Source organism: Stegostoma tigrinum, chromosome 4 (genome assembly GCF_030684315.1).
Source record: "Stegostoma tigrinum isolate sSteTig4 chromosome 4, sSteTig4.hap1, whole genome shotgun sequence".
Taxonomy (NCBI): Eukaryota; Metazoa; Chordata; class Chondrichthyes; order Orectolobiformes; family Stegostomatidae; genus Stegostoma; species Stegostoma tigrinum.
This window is the reverse complement of record NC_081357.1, coordinates 68,685,797-68,707,872: the sequence shown is the minus strand read 5'-3', so window position 1 is coordinate 68,707,872 and position 22,076 is coordinate 68,685,797. Positions and strand designations below refer to the sequence as shown.

Genomic DNA, 22,076 nt, shown 5'->3' with positions numbered 1-22,076 from the left:
AATCATTAGGATATCTACCCATTATCCTTAAGTGCTATGTCTTATCACTCAGCCGAATCCTAACCAAGTCAATAGTTTGCATTAAATTCAATGAGCTTTAGTTATAGTTAACCATTTCTTGTCAGGATTTATGAAATGCCTCCTATGTGAATAACACCCTTAGGCATGTCAAAATGATTCAGTTCAATCTTAATTTCAGACACGAGCAATTTCCTGACTATAAGGGTTAGGTTAACCACTCTATAAATTCTCTGGTCTTCCTCTCCACCTTGCCTAAATAGTGGAGAGATAGATTGGAAAATTCTGTTCAAAACATAGGTTCCTGAATATGGAGAACTTTGGAGATTGTAGTTAGTACATCTACAATGTTTTTCCCTTTTCCTTTGAAACCTTCATTTGGGAATCATCTTGACCTGAGAATGAATCGCTTGTTAGTTATTTTCTTAACTTCAATTTCTTCATTTCGGTAATTTTGATATGATTTGTCCGGACTTAATATTAGTTTCTTTGGGATGTCTGGCATTTTGACCTCTTTCTCTGGAAATGCTAATACAAAGTGACACGCTTGCCATTACCTTCCCTTCATTACATTCTAGAGTAATAATAGTATATTTGTGTTCCTTTTGATATGCCTTGCAAGTTTCTTTTCAGATTTCTGTTTTGTGGTTTGCACAATGTGTTAGCCTTTTTTTATTACTCTTTATCCCTGGGTTGGTGCTTTTTTTACATCTTTATACGTATTTACTTTTTAAGTTTTTGTAGTCTCTCACCTCTTCAAACATGCCAAAAAAAAAGGAGCTGTTGTACGTCAGAGGTGTTCTGATGGCAAAATTAGGTTTTGATCATCTCCCATTGATCCTAAATATTTTACTCATCGACAGATTTGTGCAGTGATCCTCGGAGGTCTCTGTCTCATCTCGTTGAAGTCAGCCTTGACTAAGTCTAGAATCGGAGCAGCTGTTTTACATATTTTGTCTTTAAAGAATATGTTGAACTTGACTATATCACAACCTCCTTAATAAATGTTCAAGTACTGTTAGGTCATTAACTAAATCTGGCTCATTACTCATGACTAAATTTGATATGACATACCCTCTATTAGTTGTTGGACATAATGTTGCAGTAAACTATCATGAAACAACTCCAAGAATGCCTTTGTCTTCCCCCTCCCCCCACCCACCAAAATCTCAATCTCACTCCCATGCCCCCCCACTAAAAAGTAGTAGTACTAGGCCCTTGCTGCCTGGTTTTCTAACTTGTGCATTTAGAACGATTGCCTACTTGCATCAGCCCCTGTTAGCAGGAGTTAGTGCACTTCCCCACCATTATCTGAAAACCCTTATTGCTTTTTCTTAATTCTACCCATAGTCTATCTAATAATTGACATTTTTGTGTTATATCCTGTCTGGCCATTCATGTGATTTTGTTCTTATTCACTAAGGCTGATTCTTTCCTTTCAGTCTTTCCTGTTAGTCTTTAATTTTGTATGTCATTTCCAATTCTGGCCATTTTGTAGCCATGTCTCAGTGATTTGTGTGACATCAGTGTCTTCTAATTGAATTTTCACCTTCAATTCATTCGATGTGTTAATAGTACCCCAATGCATTTTGTAAAAGACACCTGTCGGGCCCTCAAAACTGTAGCTGTTCTGTCAGTTTCTATTATTTTACTGGTATGTTTCTGATTTCTCTCCCCTAGCTTTGCATATTTTAATCATCCCTCTTTCCTCCAAAATTCACTTCCTGTTACTCTCTCACTTCTTTCATTTAGTTTCCATCTGTTATCTATGCCATCTTCTAATTTTGAGCCCCTCTCCCTTCTCTCAACCTCTTTGGCCCTAACTCCCAAGTTTAAAGTGCTTGCCTGTACCCTCTTAATCCTTTCTTGAGGATAAACTTGGTTTAAGGGAAGTGTGTGCCGTATGAACATGAGGAGCAGCAGCAGGCCGTTCAATAAGTTCATGATTAAGTAATTATTTTGCTAATAATTTTATTATAATTAATCTGATGATCACCTCAAGTCCACAATCCCATCTACCCTGATAACATTAGTCCCTTGCCTAACAAGAATCTGTCTACCTCTGCCTTAAAATGTTTAGGGCCTCTGCTTCTGTTTATACCTTACACCTTTTCAGCAGAACAACCTAACCTAAACCTTCATTTGATCACTGACATTCAAATTACACAGGTGTCAGATTCACTCCAACCCAGGTTACATGTCCGCCTTTGTTTATTATAAACGTAAAGCTATGATTCCAAAATATATAGATCTTATAAATGTAATTGTAGCACAATCCACTTCTCTCAGTTAGTTTCACATCATTATCTATGCAAATGGCCATACTAGCTCCCTTCTGCCTCTGGATTTCTCTGAAGTGTTATCAAAATCTCGTATAAATTTTTTAGATACTGATCTCCCTCCTTAATGTATCAGAGCGTCTGCAATTTGCACTCAATCACAGTGACTGAGTCAGGAGGTGAGAGATTCAATATCTAGAGATCTACTGTGGACGTATTAACTTGGGGACAGTGTGATTGAGTTTAGTCCAGATATGCAACCTGCTCCACCATGCCCTGATCCAGATTATTCGCTATTTATACCTATTCCTTTTGTTTCAAGGTTTTTACTCTACTCAACAATTCACACAAAGCGATAAAACACTGGTCAAAAATTTTAAGTATCTTGATCCTCTTTACTAATGAAAAATCTGTCTATTTCAGCCTTGAATATGTTCAGTTATATAGCCTCAATCGCCCCCTTTAGGAAAGAATTCTGCTGTTTCACTGTATTTTAAATCAGGAAATTCCACCTCATCTCTGTTTTACATGGGTGATCCCTTAATCTCAGATTGTCTCCTGATCCAGAACACTTTGCTAAGGTGAAAGATCCCCTCAGAATTTATTAAGACACCTTGGAATCTTAGATATTTCAACAAGGTCTCCTCTCATTCTTCTAAAATCCGTTGACTACAGGCCCAACATACTCAATCCCTCTTCATAGGAATGTCTCTTCACTCTTGTGATCACCCTGGTAAACTTCCTTTGGATTGCCTCCACTGCCAGTATATCCTTCTTGGAGATGGGGACCAGATTTATTCACCATATTCTAGATGTGGCTTGAACTAGTGCCTTGTATATTTTAGCAAGGCTCCCCTATTTTTATATTCCATTCCCTTTGAAATAAAGGCCACACTCAACTTCCCTTCCGATGACCCTTTCCTGCTGAAGTTGTATGTTAGCTTTTAGCAATTTGTGCACCAGGACCCACAAATCTCTCTGTGTTGCAGGTTTCTGCAGCCTTTCTTTATTTAAATAATATGCATCTTCTCTATTCTTCCTGACAAAGTCCATGCCTCTCATTTCCCCACGTTATGGTCCATCTGCCAAGTTTTGACCAGTTAACGTTTCTCTGTGCCTCTGCAGCCTCTTTATCTCATTTTCACCATTTTTGGAGGTTTTTGGAGTAGATTTGTAGCTCAGTTTGTGGGTGTTGAGATTGGTTGGCTCACTGAGCTGGTTTCTTGTATCGCAGACGTTTTGTTACCGTGCTGGGTAACATCCTCAGAGCAGCCTCCGATGAAGCGTCAACGTGTTTTGTGCTCCTGAGATGCTGCTTGGCCTGCTGTGTTCATCCAGCCTCACATTTTATTAGCGTGTTTTCCTGCCTGGGTTTTAAACTCTGGAGTCTGTTGAGCCGCATTGCTTCACTTCCAGTTTTCCTTCGTAGTGGAATGTATATGGGGTTGAGTTCTATGTGATTATTAATAGCATGCTTTGTGGAGTGCCAGGCTTCTAGGAATTCTCGTGCTTGTCTCTGCCTAGCATGAGCCAGGATTTTGATGTTGTCCCAGTCAAATTGGTGGTTCTCCTTGTCCATGTGGATTGAGATGAGTGAGTATTGATCGTGTCTTTTTGTAACCACTTGGTGTTCATGTACGAAAACAAAGTTGCTGGAAAAGCACAGCAGGTCTGGCAGCATCTGTGGCAGAGAAAACAGCGTTAATGTTTCGGCTCCGATAACCCTTCCTCAGAACTCTTTTTTAAACTCTGTTTTCTCTTCCACAGATGCTGCCAGACCTGCTGAGCTTTTCCAGCAACTTTGTTTTTGTTGCTGATTTACAGCATCCACAGTTCTTTTGGTTTTTATTTGGAATTCATGTACCCTTGTTGTTAGTCTCCTTCCTGTTTGTCCGATGTAGTGTTTCTCACAGTCTCTGCAGAGGATCTTGCAGATGACATTGGTCCTGCCCATGACGGGGAGTGGACCTTTAGTTCGGATGGGCAGTTGTTGTAGGTTTGATGTCAGCTTCTGTGCCACTCTGATGCCCAGCGATCATAAGAGTTTTGTGGCGAGTTCCAATGTGTTCCTGATATAGAGTAGTGTGATGTGTGTGTCGGGGCATGTCGTACCTTCTTGATGTTGTTCGTGCAGGCATCTTCTGACCCAGTTTTTTTGGATATCCGTTATCCCTGTTTTCCTATCTGTTTTGTATGTGGTACATTCACTGCCTTCATCCAAGGCATTAATAAATTATTGTCTTCTCAGCACTGATCCATCTGGCATTCTGCTAGTTATAGCGAGCCATGCTAACAATACCCCTTTATTCCAACTTCTTCTATTAATTAGCCAATTCTGTATCCATAAACTATCCTCAACACTTTGGGCTCTTATTAAGTAGCCTTTGATTCATCATACGTTTATTCAGGGTGTTAAAAACAACATGTCAGTGCCTCCACCTACCAACCTCATCCTTCCTCCTTGCCTTGTCCATCCTCCCTGGACTGACCTATCCCCTCCCTACCTCCCCACCTATACTCTCTTCTCCACCTATCTTCTCCTCTATCCATCTTCGGTCCGCTTCCCCCTCTCTCCCTATTTATTTCAGAACCCTCTCCCCATCCCCTTCTCTGATGAATGGCCTAGGCCCGAAACGTCAGCTTTTGTGCTCCTGAGATGCTGCTTGGCCTGCTGTGTTCTTCCAGCTTCACACTGTTATCTCGGATTCTCAAGCATCTGCAGTTCCCGTTATCTCTGTACCAGTGTTGAAGATTGTATTATTATTTTAACTTGTATATCAATGTCTCAGTGTTATTTAAAAACCACGAGATGTTATGGTTTTATTTTCTTAAATCCCTTGGATGTCACCTTTTGTCAACTTGAACAATAGGAGGTCCGCAAGAGATCATAGCACAAATTGGTGGTTTGATCTGAGATTATAACACATATGGTATGTGTATATATGATAGCTGTAAATGATCCATGTGTTCTCTTGACTGCCTACACCTGTAAGATCTTACATGTGGATTGTACAGGTTGATGATACATTTGCATGAGATTTTGTTAAATTATACAAATTCCGTAAGTCTCCTCTAAGGTTTTAATGCATTTGCACGAAAGATTCAAAACTAGTACCATCACACAATTTAAAGTTAGTTATAAAAAGACCGCGGTGTAAACAGTACACTATGTTGCAAAAGACAATCGTACATCCAGTCACTGTCAGATGGTCAGTCCTCGTTTGTTGTAAGACGTTATAGTAACACAACTATTCAATCCATCTCTTTCCTGCACCCTTTCTCAAAGTTATGCATAGAGAGTTATCCAGATGATGTACCATAGTAAAAGAGTTGGTAGTTTAACGTTCTTTTCCAGGTGATTGTCTAAATACCTCTATTCATGCTGCAGTAAAATATGTAGAGTCATAACATGGAAACAGACCCTTTCATCCAACCAGTCCATGCTGATTATAATCCCAAACAGAACTAGTCCCAACTGCCTGTGCTTGGCCCACATCCCTCTAAACCTTTCCAAATGTCTTTTAAATGTTGTAACTGTACCTGCATCCACCACTTCTTCTGGAAGTTCATTGCACACATGAACCACGCTATTAAAATAATTGCTCCCCTTTTGTTTTACAACCTTTCTCCTCTCGTCTTTCTAAAATATGAACTCTAGTCTTGAACTCCCCTATCCCATGGAAAAGACGTCCGCCATTCAGCTTATCTATACTTCTTATGATTTTATCAGGTCACTCTTCAATCTCTTGTGCTCCAGTGAAATAGTCAGAGCCTATCCAATTTCTCCTTATAATTCAAATTCTCCACTTTTTAAAAAAAATATTTTTGTTTGAAATGCTATGTCTTTTTCCTTTAAGAATTTTCAATATTACAACACATCTTTTGGATCATTGAATTTTCTTGTTTAAAACATGTTAAAACCCACCTTCTAGTTTAGTTCTTAATTATATGAATTAAAAATATTTTCCAGCTATGCCCAATATGCCCAACAGTTTCTGCAAAACCATAGAATGCCCATTTTCCTGAGCAGTATACATCAGTTATTTGCTTATTCAAAGTCTTTGCTTATCTATGAAAAGGCAGCTTACAACAAACAGCAGAGATAGTAGGAACTGCCAATGCTGGAAAATCTGAGATAACACGGTGTGAAGCTGGATGAGGTGGGAGGTGGAAAGACTTCTGAAAACAGGGGACAGGATTCAAAAAATCTGTAAAAGGGGCGGGGCAGTGGGGAGCAAAGGAATAGAAATGCACACTGATCGTTGATGCTTCTGAGCTCACAAACTCAAAGTTAAAGCTTGTAACACAGCTTGAGGACCTGGCCCCAATGTTGGGTAATCCTGCCTAACATGTTTTCTGTTCCTTGCATTAAATTTACATTGAACTGTTCTGCTATAACTGACATCAAATTCTGGAGCGTGACTCAATCCCTAACATATTAACAAGGCTACCTGGTTCTGAGAGTCTCTGCAAATCTTGGAAAATGTATTGAGGCTTTAATTTAACACAGTTCTTGGGTTTACTGGTCGCCTGTTTAAAATCTTTGCTGAGCCCAGCCTATACCTAGTGTCAGCTTTGGTTTTTTATTCTGCAATGCCTGGATCTGCATGCTGTAATGTAGTGATCAAGATTGTAATTGGAGTGGTAGATGAGTAAACCATCTCTGTGCGGCTTCCAACACATCTTCATTCTTCCTGAAAAAAGTGTGACCAGGTCTGTGAACAGTACTCCAGGTATAGTCTGACCACTTAACTGAATAACTGAAACACAACTTCAACTTTTATCTTTAATTCCTTGTTACAAATGATAGTATTGCTATTTTGCTAAATACTTGCTGTTCCTGCAAACTAACCTTTTGTGATTCATGCATGAGAGCACGCTCATCCCTCTGCATCTCGGAGCACTCCAATTTCTCATCATTTCAATAATGTGTGTTTTTTATTCTTCCTGCTAAAATGGACAAGTTCACATTATTCTACATTTTACTCCATTTGTGACATCTTTTGCCAACTCAGTCAACTTATCCTTATCATTTTGTAACCTCCTTGTGTCCTCCTTAAGCAGGGTTGCTAAATTTTGATAAAGGAAGTGAGAGAAACTTGCTTGCTGCCATTGTTTGGTCTTGATATTCCAAGAATTTTCTAGATGTGTCCCATTCATACCTGAAGATGTATCACCATTAGTCATTTTTTGTAATCCATGCAATCTTTTGTTTTTATGTATTTAGGTATTTAGTCTCTGTTATTAGTTACATTCCAAAGAGAAAGGCTGTCTCGTCCTACCTTGTCTTTGTAGAAATTGGTTTAGAAATCAAGTACCAACTGGCATTGTCATTTCATTTAACGATAGCTTTTTATAATCTGTAAATCCAGATTTTTGTTTCACAAGTATATCATATAAGCAAGTGAAATTTGATTAACAGGATGCTGCTGCAGATGGCACACTTGTGTTGCTTTATTATGTGCAGCAATGTTGTGTTTGTGTTACAAAAGCTTTGTGCTGTTTTTGCTTGTGTTATGAAGTTAGTAAGTTAATTCATAAAAATGATTGACACAAACTATCCTTGTATGTCAGATATGAAGTTTGTCATCCAGTCTGTAATGCTATTTTAAAAGTTACTTTTCGTTCTATTTTATATGAAGTAGGTAGTTCCAGTCTAGTAGGAACAGTGTATAACCCAATTTAAATTACCTAATGTTGGTTGATTTTTACTTGAACCTATTGATTGGGTTGATGGAGAGACTCAGGAGAATGAATTGTACTCCCACTGCTCAAATTTGTTTCCATGTATTTTCCTTCCTGTATTTTCTTCCTAATTGGCTTGAAATTTGTGACTCTAGAGTTGGGAAAACTAAGTAATTTTTGTCATGACTGTGTTGGGACTTCACGCAAGTTGAATCCATGCTCCATCAGTGTTGTACTATTAAGATTCCTCTAGAATGCAATCCCAAAGCAATTAGTGAATTGATAAAAAAAAATTCACTTTGCCACTAAGTCTTGCAGAAAAATACCCCTCGATTTTTTTTTTACACTTTAAATGGGATCTAATTGAATTTTCAATATGAATTAGGTGGTATAGGCTATTTGTTTTCTTCAGCTTTCTTCATAAACTGTGTACTAACTTCATGATTACGTCCAAATCCTCTCTCTGGCCCTGAAAATGTGACTTTATAATGGTTGACTTTCAAATTTTCATCTTGCAACAAAAGAAATTCATTATTTGTTCATATCAAAATATTAGTTTCTACCTTAATCACTTTTTATCTTGGTACCTGGAAATTGGGAAAAAAAAAGGCAAGGACTGTGGTGCTTTTAACTTGTTGGCTTGCAATCAGTGGGAATTGGGTAATTGGCAACGTTGTTGCATGCCTGGAGATCCTTCAATTTGGCACAAATTTTTAACTCCCACAGAAAAGGTGAATCTAACATCACCAAGATTTTAGTGGCAAACTTGCTTCAAGTCAGAGGCAAGGGCATTTGCTTCACTATTGATTGAAAAAATTGAGCCCATAAACTGTGGAAGCTTCCTGATATCTTCCTCTCCTCGATCAGATTCTGTGATTTCGATTGCTACATCACCAAATAAAGTTACATAACACAAATTGCACCATTAAAACACTTCAAGTTGACACTTGATTTTCATCATTTAAGAATATTCAAGCTGCTTCATTGTTAATTAATGCGTAATTAAAGAAATCTTACTAATTTTACCAACATTAATTTTATTGAATATTAAACTGAAATGTTCATGGCGAAAAGCAGTTAGCTTTATAATTTTCTCTGAGAATCCTACGGTGCAGAGCACAGAAAGAAGCCAGTTCACTCATTGTGGCTTTGGTTTTGCTTGCTGAAATGTCTGCTGAAATTCCATGTTCTTCCTTTATTTCTGCTCTGCATGTACTTGTCCATTCCAGACACCTAAGTCTTGTGTAAGTGACTCTTTGACTCTATGCTGTTGCCATTATGAAGCATTCCACTTCGCAATATCCCAACTGTTATAGAAAATATGAAAAATCTCCCCAGTGACTTTGCTGTTTCTAGTTATATCCTGAATTTCTTCACCTTGTTATACAACTATCAATTAATGGAAACAATCATTTACTACTTCACCTCACAAAAAATTCAAATCAATAAAAACACTTCCAATCCTGTTAAAAATGTTCAAATTTTGAATTCAAAAGGCATTCACCTATCTACATGTATCTAGGCAGTAGATAGCTGTCTTGCTGTGTGGCTATACTCTCTTTTAGAAACCCAGCAAGTATGTTGTGGTACAAACAATAACTACCTTATGCATTTTTCTCTTCACTATTGGGCAAATGCAAGGTGATGCATTTTGGAAGATCAAATTCAAGGGCGAACTATACAGTAAATGGAAAAGTCCTAGGGAAAATTGTTGAACAGAGAGATCTGGGTGTTCAGGTCCATTGTTCCCTGAAGGTGACAACGCAGGTCGATAGGGTGGTCAAAAAGGCATATGGCATGCTTTCCTTCATTGGGCGGGGTATTGAGTACAAGAGTTGGTAGGTCATTTTGCAGTTGTATAGGACTTTGGTTCGGCCACATTTGAAGTAGTGCGCGCAGCTCTGGTCGCCACATTACCAAAAGGATGTGGATGCTTTGGAGAGGGTGCAGAGGAGGTTCACCAGGATGTTGCCTGGTACGGAGGGTGCTAGCTGTGAAGAGAGATTGAATAGATTAGGATTATTTTCATTAGAAAGACGGAGATTGAGGGGGGACCTGATTGAGGTCTACCAAATCATGAGGGGTATAGACAGGGTGGATAGCAAAAAGCTTTTTCCCAGAGTGTGGGACTCAATTACTAAGGGTCATGAGTTGAAAGTGAGAGGAGGAAAGTTTAAGGGAGATATGCGTGGAAAGTTCTTTACACAGAGGGTGGTGGGTTCCTGAAACGCGTTGCCAGCGGAGGTGGTAGACGCAGATGTGTTAGCGTCTTTTAAGATATATTTGGACAGGTACATGGATGGACAGGAAGCAAGTGGACACAGACTGTTAGAAAATAGACGACAGGTTAGACAGAGGATCTTGATTGGCACAGGCTTGGAGGGCCGAAGGGCCTGTTCCTGTGCTGTAGGTTTCTTTGTTCGTTGTTCTATCCAACATCTGCTAGAAATTGCATTTGCAGAGTGTGGCTGTCTGTCTTCTCACCAAAGGTATCAATCCAATACATGTTATTAATTTTAATATCAATTTCTGTCTCATTCATTGTTAGAATATATACATACAAATCTTCATGACCATATTAAACTTCCCCGTAGCAACTAGAGAATATACTAAGGTGCTACAAACAATTAAAGACTAATAGAAATTAGTATCCTTAGTTGTCTGACTAGTGTTGGAAGAAGATATGCTAACCGCGGCGGGGGGGGGGGGCGGGGACAAGAATTTTGTCATAAGTGAGCATACTATTCAAGAATTTGTTATATATTGGCAAAATTGACAGAAAAAATTGATACTTATTTTGGGTATTTAATTGCTTCAATACTGTTGCGAGGTTAATTAAGAATTAAAAGATTGTTCATTTAGAAAATGTCAGCTGAGTCAAAATCATTGGAACATTGTTTTAGCCACTGACTAATTTCAAGCTAATCAACTGATCATCGATAGTGACCTTTTCTTTGACATGATCATCCATGGGACATTGCTATAACTGATGTGGTTTAAATTGCTTTGTTGTTTTTAATGTCTAGAATGTCCATTATTTCATTGACATGATATTTCTGTGCAAAACAGCTTACTTGAATGCAAGCTATTCTGCTCAAATATATATTGTTTTCTTATGCGTGGATATATTTTTTAATTTTTCTCTTGTTGAAATGGATGCATAGCAAAGACAAATTATCAATCCTGATGTATTATGTAGTGCATGTAAGAAATGTGCAATCAATTTTATTTATTCATTTACTTTAATGACTGATATCTGGAACATAATTATCCACTTTCATTCTGTACCCATTATTTCTATTTTATTTGCAAGCACTTAATTGCATGAAGTGTAAGATTAATTTTTGCATGATTCGTTTGCAGTAAAATGCTAACCAAAGATGATCAGTATCAAATACAGCTAGCATTTGCTTTGTTGATTGTAACTGATTCCACACTTCTATTCACCAATAATTCTTTCTTCACTGTCTGATTTGCTTGCCAGGAGGAGCTACTATTCTTATTCTTATTACCTGTAAGTAGCCAATAGAAGCAAGTCTGTTGTTATTTTAAACTTAAAGGGGTATTTGGATACAAATGGTAAGTTTTGACACAAATGGTCCAGTACTAAATCCAATTGGCTGTTAAGAAAGGTAATATACAGAAAAGAGGTCCTATTTTACTACATATGTAGTTTAATTTTAAAGGGAAGTCCCCAAACCATTTTTAGTAAATTCAATAAGTATCAGCAGCTGACAAATAATTTGGATCTTTGGATGTGGTTAGAATTGAGATTTAACGTGAAACACCAATTTTACATCATTTCGACATTTTTGGTTTGAAATAATCCACTCATAGACCACTTAATTAAAATCAGTCTTCTTAGCTACTGTATTTCGGCTGCAATCAGCATTAAATGTCAATGTGCATAAAATGACAGGGTTTCTGCTTGTACCTCATTAAGAACTGTTAACTCTACTGAGTGACATTTTTATGACAACAAACTCAAATGAATGTGATGACTTACTCTTCACTTGTCAGATGGAACACTGCGTAATGCTTGATCTTACATTGTGCACATAAATGGTTTTAAAGTAATTGAAATAATTTGCGGGTCAACTAGAATAGGGAGTTTCCTCATGAATATGATCATTCTGAGTGTCTAAACATAAACTCAGTAGTGTTCCTCTAACAGGCTAGTATTTAAAATAGAACAAAAAGAAGCCTTAAGTCTTATTGGGAAATAGTAAAATTATACTGTGCTCAACATCAAAAATTTCACAAGTCCACAAAACACTGCACGAGCGAAATAAAGATTCCACCAAATAAATTGTGCTCAAAAATCTTTGTCGGTAGCAGCCTTCCATCTCGTAAGCTGAGGGTTTTTATCCCACTGGTGGTGTCTTTGCTGCAGACGAAGACAGTAGGTGAAGAAGTGGGATAATTCATTGGCTTCTGTTTCCTCTGGGCTCTTTTCATGGCCATCTGCCCTTTTTGTTTCTGCTCTGTTCTTTAAACATTCTTTCAAGAAGTTAGCTTTAGACATCAAGGCCATCAACAACTGACTGTTCTTTTGTTATTGCTAGTTATGTATCTTTATATTTTGTTGGAAGTTGTCTTTATAGTGCAGGTAAAGCTGTCATGAAGATTGTGAACCCCATTGCCAATTCAGTGTAGAGAGTTCTTTAGATGTAGGGTCATAATCCATCCAATAAATATGACCAAGTGAGTGCAGATTTCATTAGCTGAGCAACAAGTATGCGCTGATGGAACTGGCACATTCTGGGATCTCTAAATTGGTAAAAGTCTTCTGATAGATGGCATGAATGCATCTGAGACAGAAAGGAGGGAAATGATTTGGTCTGAAAGGAGATACCAGCTACACAAAACTTGTGATGGCAACAAAGCTCAAGTAATATCTGCCCATTCTCTTTTTTTTCCAGACCAGGGTGCCTGAGCCACTCGTACTGAAATCCCCCAGTAGGTAACAATGCTTTGACTGAAGGCTTCAGAGCTGATGGCACCCAGCTCTTCATTGAAGTGAATTTTGAGCTTCTATAATGGATCAGTGCATTGCAGCATAGGTACTCATGAGGTTAACTGCTCCTGCTTAAGTTGAGGTCCATATTGAGCGATCATGTTTTTCAATCATTTATGGAATGTTTCATTATCGAGAGTAGAGATTGTAAAAGCAACGAACACCTGTGCCTCATTACATATTTTCTCTGAGCTTTTTCCCTGTCAGCTGAATATGTATTGTTTTGCTTTCAGTAATTCCTTGCAACAAACTGGTTTCTTTGAGGAAATCTGTCTCAGAATTCAGCCTTTGAGTTTCACATCAATTACTGCTATCCTGAGTACATTACACACCAGCTGCAAGTCAATTTGTCAATCCCATGAACATGGTTCTGACATTCCTGTTTGCCTGTTCAAGAGTTGGCATCTTCACCTGGTGTGATGGATCACCTCCACTTGTTGAGCAGACACTGTAAGCACTAAATCCCATTTGAAGCAGATGGACTGGGAGTTCAGCACCTTACTGGTTTCAGTGCTGCTGGGTGAATTGGCCTTTCCCACTATCAGAAACAACCTGAAGCACGTGTTCACTACACCAATCAAATTGGGCTTCTCGCTGATAATTGCTATTTCCTGTGTATTGTTAACTGTCAAACTAGAATGATTTCTCCATTGCACAGACTTAGGTAAATTTATGGAGATGCTGGGTTGCTGAATCCTCCCTGACAGTTCAAAGGGATCTAAATAATTACATTTGCCATTGGCTCGGTTGCCAGAATGATCCCTTATTTCGGCATCCGTTTACACTCCATTTTTTAAAATTTTTAATCAGCATTTACTACCTCAGCCTTTAACTCTCCTGAGGTGTCCACAAGATAGTGGAGTTTCTCCTCCATAGCCAGGAGCTGGGAGTCCATGAGCGCCAGGGAGTGTACACATGTATGTATCATGTCTGGGGAAAACCTCTTAACGGGTTCGTCTGAAGCGGTAGCCTGGGGCAACGAGGAACCCATTTTCCATTGTGGCCATGAGAAGGCACAGCTGAAGAAGCTGTGTACCACTGGGGAGACCCAGATGATTGGTTCTTCTTTAATCCGCTCCATGTTAGGGATTGAGCTGAGAATGAGAAGCACGCTAGCATATGAAAGCTGAAAGCATATGAACTCTCTTAGTATACATCATGTTGAACTGGATACACTCCTTTAATTAATTATAAAACTAAGGTTCATTTTAGCAAAGTATGATTGGTTTCACAGTATCATCTGTATTATGATTTTCTTTCTGCATCCCCTCTGTGATTGCACCACTGACTTGTGTATGTTCCTCAGCTTTTCCATTTAAGAGTTTTCTTTTGTTTTGTTTTGTTAAATAATGAAAACTGGCTGTTGCTCATTCAATCTCAAATAGGTACTAAATTATTTTCTTTTATCTAGGGAGAGAACGCATAGGAAGTACTTGGCTGGAAATAAAACAGTGCAATTGAAATATGCCATATGTTCTCTGGAGTCCTAGAGAGAGATTGTCAGTAGTTTGAACAGAGAATTAAATTACTGAAAATAAATTTTCATTTGAAACCTTGACACGCATAGATAACATTGTATTATCTTCTGGATTTTGTGTCAAAGCTTATGAATTTGGCCTCTTACCCTTGACATCTGTTGTTTTAGTGTATGCGAAATGTGAAATGCAAGAATCAATGAAAGATCTGAGGAACTGCCATTTATTTTGTTTTTTAACAATGTATATTGATTTAATCTGAATGCCTTGTGAATAACACCCTCTACACCACTTTTTAAAGTTTTCATTATCCCACACATGATGTTTGATGGCTCGAATGATAGTTGTTTTACAAAAACAGCTAATCAGTTTGTAAAATGATAAAGAAATGCATGATAAATTAATACTTTTCATATGCCAGTTACAGTTGTAAAATTGTTCAGTTTGAACCCTGTCATTGCCTGAAACAATCTTGTCGATCCATACAAATGATATCATTTGTATGTTAGTGTAGCAGAGTTAACTTCTCCAAGGGAGTTAACTGGTTTATAGAGTCACATTTATCATTCAGTAATCAAATCAGTCACCCCAATAATCAGATCAGTGATGGGGATTGTCAGACCAGAACCAACAGCACCTAGAGTCAATGTAAAATGTCTTATTGTCCACAGCCTCTTTCTTTTTAAAAAAAAACAGGAAATGAAATCAAAAGCAGGATTGGAAATTGTCAAAATTACAGGAATTGTATTTTGCACGTTTTTCATATTAAAGTCTGATAATTTTTTTCAAAAAACAAGTTTCAGTTGAAGTAATTACATGGCATGAAAATGTACCTATCTATTTATCACATGGCAGAAATTTAAGATTTAATTGTGTTCTTTGAGCACAACTGCTCATTTAACTCAAAATCGAGGATCTTCCAAACATATGTGAAATGGACAATAATTGGCCACACCATTCCCAAATGTATAAACCAGATGCAAATAACGCCTGTCCTTCCATTTGTACAAAGCACTTGTTGACCAATACCCCTGTCAAAATTGAGATTGATACGTTTTTGTTGTTTGAGACTGGGAAGGGATATAGAATAAATGCAAAGTGTTGGGGTGCAGATCAGCAATGATCTATTGTAATGGCAGTACTAGCTTGAGAGACTAAATGGACTACTCCTGCTCCTATGTTATTTGACCATTTGGATGTGTGACTTTAGAGTTGTGGTTTTGTATCATTTTCAAAAAAAACACTCACCAGTGCTAATACATCTGTGTGCAATGAAATTTGGGAAAAAAGAGATTATTTTGTTGATAAATAATTCATAATGTAAAACATCTGAGCAATAATTGAATTCTTTTATCATGTGGTCAAAAAGTAAAGGCAGACTAGCGTTCTTTCTATTGTCAGCTGTGGCTCAGTGGGTAGCGTTCATGTCTCTTAAATCAGAAGATTAAGGGTTCAAGCCCCAGTACAGCATCTCAATTCCAAAATATAGCCTGAAAATTCAGTGTTGTGCAGAGAGAGTGTTGCACAGTCAAAAGTGCTGTCTTTCATGAGATGTTAAATCGAGTTCAGGTCCACCTTCTCAGGCAGAGTTAATGACCCTGTCACACTATTTAAAAGGAAATAGGGGAGTTTCCTTTGGTATTATGGCCAGTATGTATCCCTTAATCAGAGAAACAGATCATCTGAATTCAGTCATATTGCCTCAAAAGACATATACACAAGTTTTTTCATCGTGAATGCAATATCCAAAGCACTTGACAAACATTTAGATAGACAAATTTGGACTTTGCTGTTTTTTTTTAAATTTGGCTTCCTCTATAAAAGATGGAAGCCTTTATCCCATAAAGTATATCAAATCTATCTGTTAAGCCTAACTTTTTGCCATATGAAAACTGTGCTTGTAAACTGTTTAGTTTAATTATTTGCTTTTGCGGATTACAGTAAACTTGCGAAGAAACGCAAGGATGCAGTAGGGAATGCTCGACAAGAGATGACTCATATGGTGAATGCAATGGACAGGAGCTATGCTGATCAAAGCACACTTCATGCTGATGAGCCCCTTTCGATCAACTTTATGGACTCTCACAACTTCAGTCCTAGATGTAAGTATTATATGTTTAACTACTACTGTGTAAAACACATCTTTGAAAAGATAGATGGAGGTCACATGAGGGCATTTAAGACAATAAAAGGTATGGACATGTATTTTTTAAGAAGTGCCAAAATATCCAGTTAGCAAAAAACTAAACTAACACTCATGGATTCTCAAAAAATACAATTATGTAGACTGAAAATTGATGTCAGTTACACAAGGTTTCTTCGCAATCTGGCAAATTCAGAAAACAGAGTGGAGTCAAATCAAGGGATCAGAGAAGGTGTGCCTGCCCGATTTGAGGCAACACAAATGCTGAGAGCCCTGCCCTTCCCAGGACCTGATTCTGCTGTGGAGAACAGAATTACGTATTCCAACACCAACCTAGCAATCTGCAGGATGGGACCACTTTTGCATGTGATTTGCCAGGAAGTTGCTGGGATTAAAGGATTTGAGTTATATGGAGAGGCTGGGCATGCTTGGACATTTTCACTGGAGCATAGGAAGTTGAGGAGTGACGTTGTAGAGGTTTATAAAATCGTGTGGAGTATACATAAAGTGAATAGTAAAACACTTTTCCCCAGAATGGGGAGTTCAAAAGTCGGAGGCATATTTTTGAGGTAGGAAGAGAAAGATTTAAAAGGGCTCTCCAGGTCATTTCAGACATTGCTTAGAGCCTGTAATTTCCGGTGCCTTGTCCATGTCAGATAGTCCATCTGGTTTTATTTGTTTTTGTGAGGATTTTTAGTGGTTAGATGCGACTGAGGAACTTGTTAAGCTATTTCAGAGGGCAGTTAGGAATCAGCCACATTTCTACAGGAAGCCAATCAGCCATTGGGCCATTCAGCCCATCCTGTCTGAACTGGCTCTCCAAATGAGCATCATGAATTTATACCTCCTCCTCTTTTTCCCCCATACTCTTGCCTGTTGTTTCTATTTTTAAAACAAATCATCCAATGCCCTCTTGAATGCCTCAAGTGCGACTCCACCACACTCCCAGGCAGTGCATTCCAGACATGAACGACTTGTGTGAAAAAGATTTTTGTTTGCAATGCATTTGCTTCTGTTGCAAATCACTTTAAATCTGTGTTTGTCCTTGAACATTGTTTCATAATTGATATGTTTTTTTTCCATTTGCTTCCCTGTTGTCTAACTCCCTACAACTGCATTCATTCTCGGACATCAGCTTTGTATGTACTGCCCATCTGTAGTTGTCAAGAGACAATCGTGGTGGGTGCAATCTTATAATCTTATGGCTGTGTGCTGTTGGTGTTCTTCTAGTGCTCTTAGGCAGGGAGATGCAAGGTTTGACCCACTGAGAATAAAGAAATGACAAAATATGCCCAAATCAGGACAGTATATGTTATTTGAAATTAATGGTGTTCCTGAATACTTAGTAGATATCTACGCAGAAAGAGAAGATTCTCAGAGATGGATAATTCGACAGTAGCTTATCAAGGAAGTTAAAATTCATAAGGGCTTTGACAGGATAAATACTAAGAGAGGATATTTCCCTAATGAGAGAGTCTCAAGGAACAGAAGTCATAGGCTCACAATTACTGAGTGCCAGTTTAAGTCTGAAGGTTTAGAGTGTTTGGAACTCCTTGCCATGGAGATCTCTGAGGGCCCAGACCTTGTGTATATTGAAGGCTAAGATAGATGGATTCTTGGTCATGAGGGAAAAAGCAGGCGCGTGAACGTGAGGCATGTCGGATCAGTCTTGAGACTGCTGCGCTATTCTGAAGGATCAAAGAGCAAATGGATTACTTACCCCTTTGCTATTTCTTGTGGTCTTATCAAAGACATATGGGGGAACTTCTCAGCAGTTTGGAATCAGCACTGGGGTAAAGGAGAAAGAGAAAGTTTTGTGGTGATAATGGATGCAGGCTCGCAATCAGGAAGCAAAAGGTTTTGAGTCATGTGCTTGGAGAGTTGAGTGGGCTGGGGAAAAAATGTTCTTGAGTGGCTAGGTTGAGATCTCATGTTGTATTATCAAGAAAAATGCTTGGCTACTTTATCCTTCTAATCTCATGTCTGTTCAGTTGCCTGGTTTCCAAAGTTCTGGGAAACCTGGCAGTCCTCCATTAGATAAAATGAAATTCTCACCTTCAAAGGTAGGAGCTCTGGTGTAAAAAAAAACCTCTCACTTTGGAATCAGGTGATGGACCTGGAGGGTGATCACTGCTGTGAAAATAGTGGCAGGTAGACAGTGTGGGTCATGTTACATTTTTGGTAATCTTTAATCCTCCACTATTCCCAGGCCCCTTCTTGATCATTGTGGTGAGTACATTTCAACTGAGCTGTCAGGACCCAGTTGACAGCACACTTGCCTCTAATTCACAGGATTATAAATTCGAGGTCTACTCTGCAGTCTGAGCACAGAAAATTCATTTCAGTGATGAGGGGATGCTGTACTTTTGGAATGTTATCCTGATGAAATGCAGTAAAGTACCACAAGCAGATATTTGGAATTGAATGCAGAATTCATCCAATTTACAGAATCTTGCTCTGTGCAAACGGGCAGTCACACTGCGAATCAAAAAGCATTGCAGCACAGGTACAGGCTCTATGACCGTCCAAGACTGTGCTGGCCCTTGATGCCTTTATAAACTAAAAGTCTTTTGCTTGTATGCAGTTCATATTTCTGTATTTGCTGCTTATTTGTGTGTCTGTCAAGATGCCTCTTAAACATTGCTATGTTATCTGCCTCCACCACCTCCTCTGGCACTGCATTCCAGGTACTTAACATCCTCTACGTAAAAGTAAAAAATCTTGCCTCCTTTGAACTTTCTCTCCGTTCCCCACCCCCTCCCACCTTAAATGCATGTTTCACCGTGATTGACATTTCTTGCCTGTTGTTAAAGAGTCTTATTATCTATTCTATTCATACCTCTCACAAGTTTGTAAACCTCTACAAGGTACCCCCTTATCCATTGAGGTTTAAATGAAAACAAATCAAGTTTGTCCAATCTCTCCTCATAGATAAAAGCCTCCAAACCCAACAACATTCTAACGAGCCATTTAAATACCCTCTCAAAAGCCTCCATATGCAACTGGTAGTGTGGTGTACATAATATTCCAAATTTTTTTCCAACCAAAGTTCTATATAGCTGCAACATCACTTGCCAGTTTTGATATTGTGTGCCCTAACTAATGAAGGCAAGTATGCCATTTGCCTTCTTGACCAACTTATCCACTTGTGTTGCCACTTTCAAGGAACTGTGAACCTGTGCACCGAGATCCTTTTGTAGGTTGATGCTAACTAGGGTTCTGCCATTTGAAGTAACTTCCCTCCTGCAATAGACCTCCCAAAATGCATCATCTTGCATTAGTCTGGATTAAACCATTACTCTGCCAAGTCTCCAACCTGTCTATATCTTGTTGTATCCTCTGTCAATCCACCTCACTATCCAAAGCCCCCCAATCTATGTACTGTACACAAACGTACTAATCAGACCACCCTACAGTGTCCTCCACATCTGTGATATATTACAAACAATGGTGGTCCCAGCACTGATCATAGATCATAGAATCCCTAACAGTGTAGAAACAGGCCCTTTGGCCCAACAAGCCCAAATGGACCCTCAAAGTAACCTGCCCAGACATGTCCCCTATAACCCACCAAATGTACATATTCCTGAACACTATGACCAATCCACCTAGCCTGCATATCTTTGGATTGTGAGAGGAAACACACACGGATTAAATGCACAAGTTCCACACAGAACATCACCTGCGAGTGGAGTTGAACCTGGGTCCGTGGAGGCAGCAGTGCTAACCACTGAGCCACCGTGCCGCCACCGTGATCCCTACAGAACACCACTCGTCGAAGGTCTTCAGTCAGAAAAACAGCTTTCCACTTCAACTATTTGTCTTCTATGACTTAGTCAGTTTTGTATCCATCTAATCAACTCACTGTGGATCCCGTGTGACTTCAAATTTTGTATTAGCCTGTCGTGAGGGAGCTTGTCAAAGTCTTTGTTATCACGTTTCGAGTGTGAAGTGCTTGTACTATTGCAACAACTTAATTAACTATAATTGATTTGGTGGAGTAGTTTATCTTTAAGTTGCTAGTGTCAGAAAATAAGCATGTTGATGCACAGAAAGGTTAAACAATATTGCTCACTCAATTAACTTAATTTCTTCATACTGTCCCAAGCTGAGGAAGCAGTAACCAACTCACGACAGGTTGAAAAAAATTCTAAAAACAAAAGTTATCACTGCCCAGCTGCTCCTTGGACCCAAAGCTTCATTTTCAAGACCCAGCTCCATGTTAAATTGTTAACCTTGGCTAACCTGGAAGTCGAGGAGATAAACTTTCCAAATTAGCTTTGATTTAGGAGAACAGAATCAGTAAGGTGCATTTTACTGATTTCTTCCAGTTGCAAAAAAAAAGTATGCCTATATAAATGACAGGTGAGAATAGAATCAAGTTTTGTTGAGATGTCTTCTGGTGTTGAATAGCCTACGATGCCCACTGTGTAGATACACATAGGAAGAGTTGCTATTTGGTTGAGACACAAGATTCTTGTTGGTGCTTTTGCTGTGGCTTGTGCCTTTGGAGAAAAGGACAGCAATTTGAGTAATGGGGAAGAAAAATTCAAGTTAAAGAACTAAAAACTGCATTTTCTTATTCCAGTGTCATTTCAATCAATTTCTGTTATTCTTTGAAATGAACCTGAATATATTACTCCTAGGTCGTTTCTTTTTCCACCCCCCCCCCCCCCCCCACCCCCCACCAACTTTCTGTTCAATAGCTGAAAAATAAGTGAAGAAGTCATTGAAAGGAGAGATGTACTGTATATGCTGTTCCCACAGTCGACTGCAACACAATTTCTGAGACTGAGATTCCAGCTGACGGTAATCCTGGACAAGGCAGGATTCAGAATGAATGACCATGAATTTTTTTTTGCAATTTGGTTACTCAGTCAGATAGTGAGTGTGTTCACACAAAGCTGTAAATATACTTCTGACAAAAGATGAAAAGTTTATTACACAAAAGAAGCAAAAACAAAGCTATATATTTGTGTCTTGCAATTTGGAAAGATCTTTCAAGAAACAACAAAGAGAATGAGCACTTTCTTTTCCTTCAGCAATATCCTTTGTGGACATTCAACCCCAGTGCAGTATCACTCTTCACTCTTTTTAAATTTTTTCCTCAACTACTGAGGTCGCAAACATTTCCTTTCAACAACTTTCTGCGTATTCATTGGAAGTGATTCTGTCAGTCTCTTTCTAACTCACATGGGCAGGTTAACTTGCTGCCATTTCACTGCCTTGGCTTACTTTGTGACTGCTGAATAGTATATCAGCTGGTTTGGGGTCTTTTCTTCTGAACTGAGTCTACTTCTGGCCTCGGCATCTGGATCTTAAAAGCGCAACTTAGGAAACACTTCATCTATCTCACCACCTAATGTGTCTGGTCATTTAACCAAAGTCACATGATTTTGACCCACTGTTCAAAAAAGACTTTCTGATCATTAAAAAAAGGTCACTTTCATAGAACTGAA

At 38.7% G+C, this 22,076-nt stretch overlaps 1 protein-coding gene across 7 annotated transcripts in view; it reads left to right on the top strand.

Annotated features, from left to right (window-relative positions):
- The window catches only part of ptprk (protein tyrosine phosphatase receptor type K), a 609,799-nt gene that overhangs the window by 510,950 nt on the left and 76,773 nt on the right, over positions 1–22,076 (top strand). For 4 of the 7 annotated variants that reach the window (XM_048530887.2, XM_048530886.2, XM_048530883.2 and 1 more), the window contains exons 15-16: positions 11,467–11,496; positions 16,416–16,576. In XM_048530887.2, coding sequence (XP_048386844.1) covers positions 11,467–11,496; positions 16,416–16,576 — 191 coding nt within the window. The remainder of the gene's footprint in view (positions 1–11,466; positions 11,497–16,415; positions 16,577–22,076) is intronic. The other 3 variants (XM_048530889.2, XM_048530888.2, XM_048530884.2) reach the window with 1 other exon arrangement.